The 17249-nt window shown below is 39.9% G+C and overlaps 1 protein-coding gene across 6 annotated transcripts in view; it reads right to left on the reverse strand.

The window, feature by feature from the left end:
- The window catches only part of col15a1b (collagen, type XV, alpha 1b), a 55194-nt gene that overhangs the window by 27723 nt on the left and 10222 nt on the right, over positions 1 to 17249 (reverse strand). For 5 of the 6 annotated variants that reach the window (XM_085253526.1, XM_085253529.1, XM_085253528.1 and 2 more), the window contains exons 1-4: positions 5876 to 6467; positions 944 to 1131; positions 450 to 659; positions 185 to 337 (exon numbers count right to left, since the gene is read on the reverse strand). In XM_085253526.1, the coding sequence (XP_085109652.1) occupies positions 185 to 337; positions 450 to 659; positions 944 to 1131; positions 5876 to 6260 (936 nt within the window). In that variant the 5' untranslated portion in view covers positions 6261 to 6467. Of the gene's footprint in view, positions 1 to 184; positions 338 to 449; positions 660 to 943; positions 1132 to 5875; positions 6468 to 17249 lie in introns of those variants that run through there. The other variant, XM_085253530.1, reaches the window with a different exon arrangement.

Consider the following 17249-nt stretch of genomic DNA (forward strand, 5'->3'; position numbering starts at 1 on the left):
TTGGTCAGTGGAAGTTTTTGCTTCCCTTTCTTACCATCAAAATCGATATGGGGTCTTTATTTAGAGACAGATTTATTTAGAGTACTGGCTAGTTAAATGTGAAAAAAAGAAGAAAATATATAGTTCTTTCTCTCGTTCTTTCTCTCATTTTCGGTTACCACATTAATATTAAACTTTCACTTACCACAAACTTGTCAAGCCCCATGCTTCCTGCATTAGCTACAAAAATGCCTGAATTGTGTGAAAAGGTGAGTTTCTCTGGCCTACGATGGAAGTCCTTACTCTCGGCCTCTCCACAGTCCAAGTAGAGACGGACCTCATTATGCTCCACCACCACCTGACAGGCAGAGACAACAGACGTCAGTCCACAATGACTTGGACAAAGTTAAACCACTCATCTTAGTGGAAGAGTCTTTTTATCTTTTGTCGTTAACCTGGATGAAGCTCACCGTGAATCGTGTCCACTGGTCAGTCATATCCGGGACGCTAAAGGCAGCCGCTTTGTGGCTGTGGGAGGCCTGCTCCTGGTCAGTGTAGTACAGTAAGATGCTCTGGAGGCCCTCGCGAACTGGAGTGAGGGCCAAACCCAGCTTCACCACCTTGCGTTGGGCATCTGTGATGGCAAAGAGCATGCCACCTCTCTGGCTAGCTGGGCGCACCTGGAATAATACGATGGTGTGAGGAAAAAAAAAGACTTTAAGCTTTTGCTTCCACATCCCTTTCACATGAAATTCAGTCATAAGTGAGTATATGAAAACATTAAAAAGATATTTTTCTGTATTCACAGTTTTTAAACAGGGACAAACATATGAGTCTTGCTTTAATGTCGACATTTCACACGGTGATGACACAAAGAGGCATTCGCCCTCATAAACCGTCATATCTTTAGTTATGACAACTGAGCATGTTGACAATCAAGGAGGCTAGAAGATTGTAGGGTTACCGTGACGATGATAGCAAAGTCCCGGTAGAACGATCCCGGCACAAAGGTTTTGGTGAGTCGGCCGACATTGGCTTGAGACCCAAATTTGTAGGCTGGATGACCCTCAAAGCCAGCAGTGAAGGACACAGAGGGAGGGAGGGGGAAGCCAATTAAGTCCGTTAGGTTCAGATAACTTCCTGAGCCTTGCTCTGACAGAGACAGACAGGAATAGTATATATTAATAAATGCTGTACGTGGAGAGTGAGAGAGATAGAAAACAAGACAAAACACACTGCTGCATTTTTCATTCAAGTTTTATTCTTTCAAATCCTTCCCAGAGACACTAAAAATCCTAAATGTGTAGTATATTATATTTAAAGGCAAGCGTTCTGAACACACACTGCAATATTTAGCCTTAAGTGCAGATGAACCTGATCCAAATTGCAGTTATCTTGTTTTAATGTCTCAACCTCCATCTTCATCCCATTTGTCTGCCCTGTGTGTTCCTGGTTAATTCGCCACTTAAAATGAGGAGGAGAGGTACTTGTGATCCTGACACGGTGTTAATTTGACTTGATTTGATCCAGACTCTGCCCACCACGGCTCACTGCTCTGCCTCGTATGGACATAATCCTCAGAAACAGAATAACCGGCAATTAGAGTGCTTGGTGCATATGTGAAGAGACGGTTTCACATTCCCTTGATTCCTCTCACTGTGAGGCCTGTCTCCCGTGGCGACACTCACCTCAGCATTCCAGGCATGCTCGTCCCTGTTATCTAAATCTTTGTCACTTACATGCACGTGTATAAGATCTGCATAAGCTTAAGATCAAACATACAGGTCACCCATGTGAACGCACACAAACACCAGATCAGACAGATTAACATTTAGGGCTCTCTAATTCATCAGCCTGGCCAAGAGGAAACATACCTGATTAGAGGGTTTGGTATGTGTGCCACTGTGTGTATGCATCACTCAGTGCACCGCTCACCCTTGCACATTTACACTTTTCTTCCTGCAAACAAATACACACACCCAAGCCCACACACCTCCAGTCCAGATGTGCAAGCATTAGTATCCTGCTATGGGAGAACTGAATTTACAGCTAGACGTCCTAGTGACGACATCTGGGGTGTAGCAAAGTAATGCAGTAACTTAGAGCCAGTCTTCATTGTTAAAATACATATTTGCAGACTAGTCCAAAAAACTATTTTGGTTTCCATGGGTGGCTTCTCACTTCATAACAACTATAAAAAGGTCACTTAAAAAAGACAAAACGAATCCATTTCAATACTGGGCAGATGAGATGCGTGGCTACTTTTATTGCCTTACGCGTTTTGTGAAAGATAAAACAGCCTGCTGTGTGCTACAGCCAGGCTGTAGTTTTAGTATTGATGAAGGAAAATAGCAGCACTTAGTCTTGGTTCTTGGGTTTGTATCTGTATAGTTTATGAATACAGCTTGCTAACCAAGCTTCACAGGCCAGTTAAGGCTTTTCAGTGGTGACAGCAAAGACGCAGATACTCAGACTTCTAAAGCAGACTCCTAAACCAAAGGGTAATGTCATAGTCGCTATAGCCATCTTGTCTATTTTGCAATTTAATTTGACCTCTGCACCAGTTTTGATGAACTTCAGCAGGTTATCATGATGGTATAGTGCAGCTAATTAAAATGTACTTGCTTGACAGGCCGAGCGGTTTCAAGTGATTAGTGTTGTCCATGTGTGAAGCTACTTCTCTGTCCATTACACACAGCCAGTTACTTCAAAATAAGGTGCTATATCAACAGTTAATATAATGACTTAATTTCCTATATTGTAAGGTATAGAATTGATTCTAATTAGTGTTTTCATGATCGGGGCACTCTAAAGACCAGATTTACTCAGGTCTCTACACCAGGACAAAATGCTGTTTATATGCTGTCAGCATAAAAACAGAATCCCCAAACAAACAGAATTATGATGGATTAAAACTGATAACTGAAATAAAACTCACAGGCAGGTGATGGAGAGTCATTCAGTTTCAGTTTAGCAATGGCTGTAATTGAGCAATGGTCACTGGACATCTGAGTTTTGCATAAGAGCCCTTCGATCAAGTGATCATCTCCTTACCTTACATAAGTCTAGGATGGTTCATAGAGGAGATCATTTGCGGTTGTGGCACCGAAAATGTGGAATGACCTCTCCACATTAGAAAGGCCCCGACTGTCACTCTTTTTAAATCGCATCTTAAAACATATTTTTTTACTCTGACTTTCGAAACTGTATGAGAGTTACCGATTCTTTTATCCTAATTTTCTTTTAATTTTTTTTACCTGTTGTTGTTGTTGTTAATGTCGTTGTTTAATTGTTATTTTGTACATCACTTTGGTCAGCTCCCTGTTGTTATTAAATGTGCTTTATAAATGAATGAATGAATGAATGAATGAATAGGACACAAATAAATACAGTTTTGTTATTTTAACCTCAGCATAAAACTTTAGCAGCAGGAAAATCTCATGTGAATCAGAGCTTTAACCAGCGAGTGAAAAAAACACAAAAAACATCTGAATTTAAAAAAATGTTGGACCGACAAAAACTGGCCCTTACATTTGTTCCTGTATGTCTGCTGCATGTATAAATAGTAACCCATTTGCTCAAAGTTGTATAAAGTATTTCAGTTAATGCCGTTTTTCAGCCTGTACCAATGCCCAGGACACATCAGAGTAAATACCTGTGCAACAATAACTCCCAGAGTGCCCATGAACAAATCCTGTGTTAATCACATGAAAGTGATTAACACTAGAACCAGCAAGAGGCTCATTTTGACTGCAGACTGAGGTGGAGCAGTGTGGATGGTGAATGAGACTGAAGCTGCAGGTCCTGTGAAGCAGAGGTACTCGTGGACGTGTGATAAACTTACAACAGTTCATTTATTATGTTTCTGGTTTTATTGGAGCCAGCTGTGAGCTTAATTTGAAAACAAGCTCTTCAATCTGTTTCAGTGTGTTTCATACCTTCTTTTTTATATACCTTGTCAAATCTGAGTTATTATCAAACAAATTTGTAAATGTAAATTAAGTATTTAACTATTTAACAGGACAGGGTCAGAATGATCCTCGTCCATGGTGGTTCAATACATTCACACTCATGATTCTTGAAATTACATTTTATTAGTTTTATTGTTTTTTTGTTACTACTCCTCATTTCACTAATTTAATATTTTCATCAAAGTGTCATCATTATTAAATGCATTAATTCACCTAATACTCAGGTCTCAGCTAGCATTTTAGACAATCATACAGTATTATTATTATTATTATTATTATTATTATTATTATTATTATTATTATTATTATTATTGTTATTATTGTTATTATTATTATTGTTATTATTATTATTATTATTATTATTGTTATTATTATTATTGTTATTATTATTATTGTTGTTATTATTATTATTATTATTATTGTTATTATTATTATTATTATTATTATTATTATTGTTATTGTTATTATTGTTATTATTATTATTGTTATTATTATTATTATTATTATTATTGTTATTATTATTATTGTTATTATTATTATTGTTGTTATTATTATTATTATTATTATTATTGTTATTATTATTATTATTATTATTATTATTGTTATTATTATTATTGTTGTTATTATTATTATTATTATTATTATTATTATTATTATTATTGTTATTATTATTATTATTATTATTATTATTATTATTGTTGTTATTATTATTATTATTATTATTATTATTATTATTGTTATTATTATTATTATTATTATTGTTGTTGTTGTTGTTGTTGTTGTTGTTGTTGTTGTTGTTGTGAACTTCAAATCTTAATCATGGTCATCTTGTTTTTTTTATTCCTGCTTCTCAAACCTAATCCTCATCTTGGCCACATGAACGCCTAATCAGCTTGCAGACTTATAAAAACCAATATTAACCATGCATAACCTTTTAAACCCACCTCAGCCTTCGCATGCCACACAAAAGCTTCCTGTAGCTTGGCCCACTCTTTCCAGACGTCTCAGACTATAGACTAGGACTAGATCACATACTGGTCAGCAGGGATTCTGTTCTCCTTTATGAGATACACTTAGACAGGATGGAAAGACTGTGTAGGCCCACTCAACCACTGAACCATCAACATGACCCAGTAAACAAATAAAGAGAATCTGAGGTGTGAACATTTATGCATAATTACCCGCTCGATGCTTTGAAACATAACTTCCTCTGCAGTCACTCAGAAGCAGAAAATGGTTACCTGGTGCTGTTGTTATTGGAAACTAGTCACGTAAGTAGTAATATATAACAGTACAAACAGTTAACTGGAGGATATATTGATCACCCAGCTTTGCTCAGGAGTACTGATGGTTAAATCCCGTCTTTTACACACTTCATTGTTAGCAAAAACCAAACCAAAGCTAATGACTGTCACAGCATAACTTTAAAGACATTTTAATTTCTGTTTTACAAATAAACCAGCCTTTACAAGGATATATCACGTAACATTTTTGGTTTCAATTCGTTTCCAGTCTAAGAGATGATAAATGAGATCTTTGCTTTTTTATGAAATATTGCCACATGTAGCATTTACTGACCACTATTAATGCTACAGCACAAGTAACACTGAAACATTTTTCACAGTCTTTCTGTGTTTCATTTTGTGTAGTTTATCAATCACACACACACCAATAGATACATTTGGGGGCAATTACAAGTTCAATATCAAGTATACTGAAGATCAGAGGAGCTGGGGATCAAAGCACCAACCTGCCAGTTCGTGAATGAGCCACTGCCTGAAATAAGACAACTTATTTAAAAACAAGCCAAGCAGCTCTGGATCTTTAGTCTGACCACTAACCAAATCGGATTTCTCTAATGGCTAGTCCCAAATGTATGGAGCACAATGGAGCCTCCCAGGAGTTAGAACACCCGCTAAACTCACCATTTCTCCAGTGTTTCAGGGGTTTGTCCGAAGACCCACTTTTACTGTCTCCACCTGCAGTCTTCCCTGTAGGAAATGTCCAGTGATCTGCAGTAGTGAAACCAGACGGTGACACTCCTGAGCTGGGCTGAGTGGGGGTCAAAACAGACCCTTCTGTGTGAACACCCTCCACAGCATTCACCAGCACCTCGTCCACTTTTACTGACCACACTGGCGTTGTGCCCGGGGTGTCAGAAAATCTTGGATATGTCACGGTCGGAGAGGTAACTGAAGGAGGAATGGTGGTGGTTTTAGGATTTCCCCAGAACAAACTCCACCACTGGCCACTCACAGGAGAGAAGACGAGGAAGAAGAGTGCAAGGGAGAGGTGTGCAGGTTCCATCATCTGCCTGCGTCTCTCTCAGGTGGATGCTCTCTGATCTGTATGAGCACAGATATTGCACACATGCAAACATATAGGCAAGGAAGATGCTGAGGGTCCAATTATGAGAAGTTACTTTCTGCAGAGAGCAGAAGTAATCCAGGTGATCCAGAGGGACGAAACAAAAAGTGAAAAAACAAGCCGTTTGTCTCCTGCTGCCTCTCTTGTCTCTTTTCCTCTTCGTTATGACCTCTCTCTCCTGCCCTGTTTCCACCCCCCCTGACATCTCCTCTCTGCACACCCCCACCCTCCTTTTTCTCTGTGTAATTATTGACTCCCCCTACTTTGGAGGGGGGAACTCTACACCACAGCTGACTTGACTTGATTTTTCTCTCCCGTTGCCTCACAGACAAGAAGATTAGAGCGTTCGTTAACAAGGCCTCAATCCTCCACCTCCTTCCGTGCATCTACTGCCATTTCTGTGATCACACATGTGGTCTAAAAGTCATGACGCACACTGACTGTTATAAAGCAGAAACACAGTGGGAGTGGGGCACAACCATGTGGTCTACACGCAAATATCATCCCCATGGCCGCATGTGTGTGACAAATTAAAAAGTACATGTATCAGTAATGAAGTGTTTGACATGCCTTTAATGAAATATAACTACATACTGCGCTGCATGTCTGTGTAAGCGCTCAGGTGTTCAGGTCTCCATCATCAGACTGAGGTTAGGATACATCATACTGTGGACAAGTGGAGCAACCAGACTGTTTTCAGAGGGACTCAGAAACTTCATTCTTATCATTTGCTTATGAAGACATGCCTTCCTAAAGTAGCATGAAAGTGCACCATGAAGACCGGCTGACATGCAGACTTTTCTAATGTGAACCTCAATTATCTGTCAAGTTCATAATGTTATTAATAATGTTTTTCTCTTTAATTATTGAGACATTTTACAAAACAAAACTATTTAGATAGCTGAAACTGGTTAGTGGATGTAACCGTAACATGTTTTGTCATTAGTTGGGTGGTGTAGAGTCCAGAGCAGTGGCGAAGCCTTTGGACCACACACTCCATAAATATCACCCACAGAAATATTGCATTGTTGTTGCCAGATTTATGTTTGTGCAAACCTACAAAAACACCTCTAGTAAAGCTTTGAGGGATGCCTTTTAAGGCTCAGCTTGCTCTACATTCTCACTGACATAAATATATCTATTTATTTAGAGTTGGAGCTGCAGCTGAATCAGTCTCTGTTTTTCACTATTTTGGGATAGCCTACTATTATTATATATTATATAAAAACATTTTTATGATATATCAGCAGCTATACAGGCATAAGAAGAACTTTTTGCTTAGTTACTTTACACATAATAGTTCCCTGTTCTGTCTTGGAGCATGATCAGTGGTTATCTAAGTACTCACCATCGCTATCAAGTTTGAAACTATTTTTGTCTGTGCTGCTTTGGGGTGGACCAAACCACTAGCAGCTCATAGAGGGGGGAGAACATCCCAAGAAAGCTTTAATACTGTTTAGGATGCAAGTTGTAGTCCAACACGCTAACATTAAAAACTATTTTATTTGGTTAAGAATTCATTTTTTCAAAATTTCACATTTCACCACTATTTTAAAGAGAGTCTCTTACAACTTAGCCCGACCATATCTGGTGCTACGCTGGCCCCAATTTTGTTGATCATCATACTAAATGAAACTACGGTGAATCAGGAGGGAAAACATTGCAGAGGCATTAGAAGGGAGGTTTCTTTTAAGAGCACAGAGGGAAAGCTTTGCTTCAGTGTGTCCTTTGGCACATAGTTTTTCGGTCACTTTCTACATACATTTCATACATTCCACTGTAACATAGAAATTGAATAAAAAAGTAAGAAAATGATCAAATATTCATATTATGTGACATTAGATAACATGTGAGAAGACTGCGGTTTAGAGATTGAATGTGTAATTCTTATTCAGAAACAATGAGTTATTCGTGTAATACTAATGTTTTTGATTGTAGTTACATCTCATTCTTAGTTTTTGACTTGTGCTCTCATGTATGTGTCTATAACTAGAAAAGCTCAAATTTCCATCACCATTGCCAGAGAATGGTGCTGTTGGGTAAAAGCAGGAAAATGGCTTCACCTTTAATAGCAAGCGCTCATTTGCTCCCTGACGCAAAATTATGATGATTGTTTCTTAATTGCACGATAAAAGGTTTGGACTTCACTCTGCTGCCGCTCACTGATCACAGAGCGAGGACAGGGGCCCCACGTTGCTGATGACAAAGGCATGACTGTTCTCTTGTGTTGTGTCTCTGTAAATGTTTGGTGAGGTCCAGGACAAAGGCTGGATTGGTGGTAATGACTGGATTGTGATGTTTGTTTAGGTTTGAGTTTACTTGTACTGTTTGCTGTTTTTTTTTTTTTTAGAATGGAAGTGATTATTTATTTGAGCTAAAAAACATTTGATTCTGTATATTTCAGTCACATTTTTATTGAGGATAAAGAAACCATTTGCCAACCAGTTACTACAGCAAAACAGACGTTTTGCTGTAGTAACAAATGTAACTCAAAAAACCTCAAGTCTCAGCCATGTGTTGTGTGATTTACTTACGGAGTTGAACAAGAACCTAATTCTGTTATTCAGTGTTTTATCCAAGTATCAGTGGCTATCAACAAGTAGCTTTTACTGTAGCTACATCAATCACAGACTTTCTTATGTAGTTGAACTAATTAAAATGAAAAATGGCAACCAGAAACTGTCAATCAAATCGATTTTTTCTTAGCTATTCTCCTACTGGTTGGATGTCTGGCTGGTCACAGCAAAAAGACCACCCAAGGGGAAAAAAGAAACGCCCAAGAATTACAGTATTGTTCAATGCATTGTGTAGTAAAGAGCAGAATACTTCATTTGAACTCATAGTTGAAAGTACTGTTTTTATTAATGTTATCCACTTCTTTCGTCTGTTTCCTTGTTTTCCACTTATATGTTAACTTAAACTCATGTCTATGCTAAGTCTGCTAAGCCTGTTAGCAGAATCCAACCAACTACCTAACCCAGTGATTTCATGTTCTGCAATTCAACTTTATTTACACAGCGCCAAATCACAACAACAGTATTTGTATTGTAAGGTAGACCCTACAATAATACATACAGAGAAGAACTCAATAATCATATGACCCCTTATCAGCAAGCACTTTGATGACAGCGGGAAGGAAAAACTTCCTTTTAACAGGAAGAAACCTCCAGCAGAACCAGGCTCAGGGAGGGGGCGGGGCCATCTGCTGTGATCGTTTGGAGTGATAGAAGGAAGACAGGATAAAGACATGCTGTGGAAGAGAGCCAGAGATTAATAACAAGTGTGATTCAGTGCAGAGAGGTCTGTGAACACATAGTGAGTGAGAAAGGTGACTGAAGAAGAAACACTCAATGCAACATGGGAATCCCCCAGCAGCCTACACCAGCATAACTAAGGGAGGATTCGGGGTCACCTGATCCAGCTCTATGTTATTTATGTTACTCATTAAGATAAGATGGGGCCTGAATGTGTAATGGCACAAGGTGTTGCTGAACGTGCTCTAAAAACTTGAACTTTAAACACTTATTTCCTTAATCCAGTTTCACAGAGAGTGTTAAATCTGACAGTTTTCTGAGTAGGGCTCCATCATGTGAATGAGACTTTTACTGACATGTATGTAATAAACAATGTAATAACAATGCCTAAACTAGCCTGAAATTAACTAGCACCTGAACTCTTGGTTTGTAGATTTGGATAAGGGTTTCTAGCTTGTAAAATAGGACTTGTACAAATCTGCAAATTTATCAGAAATTGTTATAAATTAGACTATTATCTCTTAGTGGTTGTAATAAGAATGTAAGTGTTGCAACTGCATCAGAAACATGAGTCAATGAGCTGATGCCAAATGGAGCCTTTTGGCCACATTCAAACAGTAAATGAAAAGAGAGTGCTTATTTGCAAACATGACCCCAGTCGGGCTTTATGTTGTCAAAAAGTAACAGAAAGAAAGCTGAGCTCTGATGTGCGAAGGCGAATGTTAAGGACAATATTCTAAAACACTTCTTCAGTAAAGACTCAGAGAAGAGAAACACAGAGTTCTTGCTAGCAAGGGCAGTTCCCTACTGAGAGACTCCGGTGAGGAACTGCCCTGGTCTTTATTTGAACGTATGTGTGTGTGTGTGTGTGTGTGTGTGTGTGTGTGTGTGTGTGTGTGTGTTACTGCTGATCAAAGGGTCATGAAAGCACAAAAGGTACATCCTTGGTCAGGAAAGGGTAGTCTCCCCCTCACCCTAAATAACATGGTGAGGAAGTCCAGCAGTTCATCTATATGTAAAGAAGCACTTAAACTAAAACAGACATAGCTACGTTAATCCTACCATAAAACAATAAGAGAAAGTACGACCTTTCTCGTGCTCCCAGGATGTGGGTGTGTGGAATACACACCAAGCCTTTGCAGCCTGTTAAAGATCACACAACCTATCCCTACACAATTGATTATATGCCTCTGAGTATACATGGTTGAATATTTCCTAATACAAATAACTACAAGCAGTATTCTACCATATGCAAACTTATATCACTAAAAGATTATACTGACTACTAAATACAATTTTCTATTGACAGCGAACGTGGTGAACTGCTCCACATTCTTACGAGTATTTACAGACCCTTTTTTCTATACATGCTGACCCCATTTAGGGCCCCTGGATTCCAGGAGGAGTAACCCCTTCACCCTTCACCTCTCTCTCACTTCCTGCTCTACCTAGCAACTGCTACAACAATAAATGCTAATTGGTTTACTGTCACAGCCAATCCCATGGATGAAACTAGGAATTTATTTACAAAAAAGTTCCATTTAAGCGTCTCCTGGAAAGACAAAGGAAAATCACAGAGGCATGCGTCTGTGTGGATATTTTGATATAACAGTTTTAGTTACAGAATTTCTTTAGATGGCGTAAGATGCCAATTTTAAACAAAAACGTGTCCTGCTTTTGATTAATAATCAGAAAACAGTGATGTAGATTTATGTACATAAATGTGTTAAGATAAACAAGCTGTACAAGTATAACTATGACACATGGGCACATGGTGTCATTTCTAATATCAGTATATTCAGAATCAATAAAATCAATGAAACAGTATATTGACCACACATTAAGACACTGCAGTTGAAATCATACTGTGCTTCGTTCACACATGCTAGCACTCTGCCACCACCTTGTGGTCAAAAACAGTAAATTGGCTAGAGTTTAGAGAAGCCCAGGATATTTAACTGGCTTAGATGTCACAACACAATCCATCAAAATTACTGCAAGATAAAAATAAAATCCAAAAGAAAAATAATACTTGATATAGTGCGATTTTGTGCCTTTTAGTTACATTTTATTTATACAGCACCAAATTGACACAGCAGTGGCCTTAAGGCACGTTTTTGTAAGGTGAATGTTCTGTCAGAGACAACACCAGCAAGCAGGAGATCTCCTATGAGCAGCAGTTGGCGACACATTACGTATTGGTGTGAGGTTAATGTGTTGTGATCTGTTACAGCAACATTAACCATTGACTGAACTTTTGCCACATTGTGCACTAATGCAACGCCGTCCAAATGACACAATCACAGCATGAATAGTGATCAAGAAGCACTTGAGCTGAGCTAATGGGAGCTGTGATAGAACGCACAAAACACTTAGGAAGCAAGAGGGTGTGGCCCCCCCACACCCTCTTGCAGATCATTACATGAAGGAACCTTTTAAAAAAACAAAAAACAAGCGCGTCCATGCTCACAGGTGTACACACGGGTGATCACACCCACAAACTACACCCTTTTTGGCTCCTACCTCAAAGCACACTGTGTTCTGTTGATCTTATGTGCTGCACAATAATGTTTAATATTTAGTATTTACTGTCATATTCCCATATATCATTGTGATGTTGTTTATTCTATTGCTCTCGTTTTCTTCTGCTTGTTTTCTTTTTTCTTTCTCAGCAGGTGACCCAGGTGATTGATATATGCATTTTTTTTCTCTGCCCGTTCTGTTGGTTTTTGTTTTTTGCCCTTCTCCCCCGGCCCTCTTCTCAGCTGTTTCTCTTTCCCTCTTTCTTTCTCCCCTTCTTTCCCCCAGTCAAGTCTGTCCTGTATTCAGTAAGTGAAAATAAAATAAACAATAAAAGGTGAATCAAATGGACCATTACGGCAAGGCTGGGATGGTCAGTTTGGTAAAGTAAATCCGTTGGGCATCTTTCTTTGCCTTTAGACAATAATTCTGATGGCAAAAGAGCCAAACGGGACAGGCAAAAAAAAAAAAAAAAAAAAAGGAAGCAAGACCACAACTAGCAAGTTGTGCTCTTTCTTTTATCTACTACTAAAATGTAGTAGATAAAAAAATTGGAATTTGGTGTCACTTTTGCTCTTTGTGTGTGTGTTCATAAGCCCGAAGTGTGTGTCTGCATGCGCTCTTGGTTTTGTGTGCTTGAATGTACAAGTACTTTGCCAATTAGAGCGAAAGAGGTTTTGGTTCTCAGGGTTAGAACAACAAAAGAACTCATTTACGAGGCACTGCAGACTGTAACCTTTTTTTAAAGGAAGATTACACGTCATTTTTGAAACTGTTCATACAACATTCTTGGACACTTATCTCGAGGCATTTTACAAGCACAAAATTATGCAACTCACAAAGAATTTATTTGTTTTTTTGTTCTTTTAAATTTGTGTGTTTGTGTTGCTGTATATTTTACCCCAGTAAGTTTGACTGACGCCTCGTCTTAACCAACCCTAAAGACTGTAGCTGGGTGGGTGGGCTGCACAGCTGTCAACAGAGAGGACCTGTTTTCAGGTATAGGTGTACCTCACACACTTTCAGACTCCCGAACATGTGCAGACGCTGCACCAACCAGCCAAGCAGTAAATGAAGCCTGTGTTGAGAAGCTGTTTTCCCATCCCGCCCTCACTCCTCTTCCACTTTTCCTGTGTATGTATTTTCAGTTTATATTTCTAGGCCTTTCTATTTGAAAGAGTGTCCAAGAAAGGCTGCTCACACACTAAAAACTAACACTGTCATCAGCTTATGAGTGGCCAAGAAAACCACAGACAAGAATCAGTGACAACACTAAAAGTCAGCTCCACGGCTAAAAGTAAAACTTAGAGAGAATAATTTGGTTGCTATGCTCCTTTAGGACATTTGAGCGTCATATGTGATGGCAACTAAAAAAAATAAAGGGAAGTGGAGCGAAAAATTCAGAAGGGAATAAAATAACTTAAAGCTGAAATATGTATACTGTATGTATGTTGACCAACTGGTTTACAGTGTAATGGAGACAACATGGGTGTTACATAACAGAGGGACAGCAACGTTTCTGCATGTGCGCCTGCACAAAGTAAAGGCGACTGTATGATCAGAAAGACAGCAGCGTCTGTCCTTCTGATTGGATCTCCTCTGTGCCCGGGATGACAGTTGGGACACAAAGAATTCCTGGAATGTGAGAGATGATGGGAGATGTGCACAAACACACTCATACACAGGGGCACACACATATACACAAAGAGAAACGGTCACACTTTTTGTGGGCTCTTTGATCTGCTGGCTCAGCCTACTGCCACAGTGAAGACAAAAGGGGGACCACCTGCAGAGGGAAGGGCCATTGTGGCCTGGGAATGAGTTAAAATCTATCAGTCTCTATTAGATGTCTTCTGTGTAAGTTCAAACAACAGGTTACCAGAACGCCTCAGGCTGGGGTGAGGGTGCCCGAGAAATCAGTCGTTTCAGACAAACGAAGAAGTGCTTTACAAAATCCTACAGTCGGAGGTAAAAAAACAAACAAACACCCAAAACTACTAAGGTAATAATACAATGCTTACCCACAAAATGATGACAAGTACAGAAAGGTTTCTTCTATACAGTGATAAAATCAAGTAACCCTGCCTGATCTACTTCAGCAAGTTGTTCCACAGTCATGGTCCCTAAACAACTCTGCTAGAGATTTTAGGAGTGTTCAGGTGTGTAAGGGATACATTTGAAAATTAAATCAACACCTACAGTCTAGGGACATTAATTGCCATTATGTGGATCCTCTTACAAGATTTAATTAATTTAAATGGGACCAAGTCACAGTCCCCTCAAGGAGCTTTATAATGTAAGGACCCTATAATAATTATTAACAGCTATGAAAAGTTAAGTTAAGATAAGATAAGATAAGATAAGATAAGATAGAACTTTATTAATCCCTCGGGTGGGTTCCTCTGGGAAATTCGATTTCCAAAAAAGCACAGCAACGACCAAAGTTACAGAGTTACAGAATATTATATACACACACACACACACACACACACACACATATATATAAATACAGAGACAATATAAATAAAATATACAAAGGGGATAAATAGAATAAATAGGAATAAAAAATAAAAATACAAGTGAATTGCACATTTCAAGTATTGAGTCTATTGCACCGTTGACTATTTACAAAAAGTATTGCACAAGGTATTGTACAGTGAGGTGAAGAGGCACTACAGCTTAGTTGTTCCCCCCTCCTTTGTCCTCCTGTCTCCCCTCCCTCTCCCCTCCAGAGAGGAGTTAAACAGTCTGATGGCGTGTGGGACAAAGGAGTTTTTAAGTCTGTTAGTTCTTGTCTTGGGGAGAAGCAACCTGTCACTGAACAGACTCTTCTGGTTGTTAATGGCCGTGTGCAGAGGATGCCCAGCATTGTCCATAATGTCCATCAGTTTCTTTAATGTCCTTTTCTCTGCCACTGTCACCAGAGTGTCCAGCTTCATGCCGACCACAGAGCTAGCCCTCCTGATCAGTTTCTCCAGGCTGGATGAGTCCTTCTTTGCTGTGCTGCTCCCCCAGCACACCACAGCATAGAAAAGTACTCCAGCAACCACTGACTGGTAAAACATCCTCAGGAGCTTCCTGCAGATGTTAAAAGACCTCAGCCTCCTGAGGAAGTACAGTCGGCTTTGGGCTTTTTTATACAGGTGCTCTGTGTTGCATGACCAGTCCAGTTTATTGTCCACCCACAGCCCGAGGTACTTGTACTTGTTGACCACCTCCACCTCCTCCCCCTCTATCTGAACCGGCAGTGGACCTTCTCTGGACCTCCCGAAGTCCACAACCAGTTCCTTAGTCTTTGAGGTGTTGAGTTGCAGGTGGTTTGTGTGACTCCATGCGACAAAGTTCCTCACCAGACTTCTGTACTCCTCTTCCTGATCATCCCAGATACACCCCATGATGGCCGTGTCATCTGCAAACTTCTGAATGTGGCATAATTCAGAGTTGTAGCAGAAGTCAGAGGTGTACAGGGTGAAGAGGGGACAGCACAGTTCCCTGTGGTGCTCCTGTGCTGCTGACCACTGTGTCAGACGTGATGTCCTTCAGCCTGACGTACTGTGGTCTGTCGGTGAGGTAGTCGGAGATCCAAGCCACCAGGCAGGGGTCCACCTCCATCCTGTTCAGTTTTTCCTGAAGCATACAGGGCCGGATGGTATTAAAGGCACTGGAAAAGTCAAGAAACAGGATCCTGACCGTGCCTTTTCCCCCATCCAGGTGTGAGTGAGCTCTGTGTAGGAGGTACAGGATGGCATCCTCCACTCCGACACCCGCCTTGTATGCAAACTGTAGTGGGTCCTGGGCATGTTGTACCTGTGGTCGGAGGAGGTTGAGGAAGAGCCGCTCTAGAGTCTTCATAAGATGTGACGTCAGTGCCACCGGTCGGAAGTCATTCAGCTCATTGGGCCGGTTCCTTTTGGGGACCGGGACGATGCAGGATGTCTTCCATAGGGCGGGCACTCTCCCCAGTCGCAGACTGAGATTGAAGACTCGTTGTAGCGGCTCCTCAAGTTCAGCAGCACACGCCTTTGGGGAGCCGCTATCAAGTTGTCAGATATTAACACTTAGATTCAAATTAGCTTAATTAAATGTAAGTAACAGCTCATGAGTTATTTAAGAAATAGAACTGGAAATCATGTGCACAAAAATAGAAGAATGCAGAAATTATAAATAGAGAATAGCAAAGGGCCAGCGACTGAGCCGTGGGGCATCTCACTGGAAAAGTTACTATTTTAATGTATAGTATGAATATTAAAATCTTCTTTTTCTTGGCATGGAAAAAGAGGGGGAGAGGGAGCAGAGCAGGGACAAAAGAATAGAAGCAGACACAGAAAGAGGTTAAAAAACAAGAAGAAAACTATGAGTCAGAGAGGTTAGCAGAAGTAGAGTCGAGCCTCAGGGCAGAATCAACCCACTGTCTGCTCACACAGACACAAAGACTGAGTGAAGACAACCTACGGTCCAAACGTTGGCTTTCAGCAATACTGATTCTTATGTTTGAGGGCACACATGCACCACACATATCTGAATGTCTCAAATCACTTAAATCGCTTTCAAATTTGTGTCCCCTTTATGAAGGCCTGCATCGCACAATGGGGAAGTCATAGGGCTACACAATACAGTCTCAGGAACAGTTAACTAGACAAATCAAGAACGTGCTCCACGGTAAATTTGTTTATTCGTATTATTATATTAGGTTTCCCCATGTCTCAGTGATCTAAATCTTACACAGTATACAAACTGGGTGCTTTAACAAGCTCACTCAAAGGTTAAAAGTGTTATAGCAAAACCTCTTTTGTGGATTTTGTTAGAAGGGTTAATAAACATCTCAGTTCCCAAAAATCTGAATTTTCTGGCTATTTTCTGATGTGTTGGGTCTTACAGTGCTACAGATGAACTTCTCACCTTGAACACACTCGTACCCTGATATTGGACGCACACACACACAAAAACACAAACACACAAGTTCAGTCAATGGCACACTGTAAAGCCTACAGAATATTTCAGATAGAGGACTGCATTGTTGTTAGGAGGTCAGAGGTGAACATCTGCAGAAGGACAGTTTCCATTACATCAAGTGTTCATAACTATCACCCAATCAGCCTAAAGTCCCTTTTTGCTCCTCTCACCCTTACTTCACCTCTAGAAACACGCAATCACGCAG

The sequence above is a fragment of the Mchenga conophoros genome, linkage group LG18, assembly GCF_057382185.1.
Source record: "Mchenga conophoros isolate Kocher_MC1m ecotype Shallow Benthic linkage group LG18, M_conophoros_male_GT1.1, whole genome shotgun sequence".
In the NCBI taxonomy this organism is placed as follows: Eukaryota; Metazoa; Chordata; class Actinopteri; order Cichliformes; family Cichlidae; genus Mchenga; species Mchenga conophoros.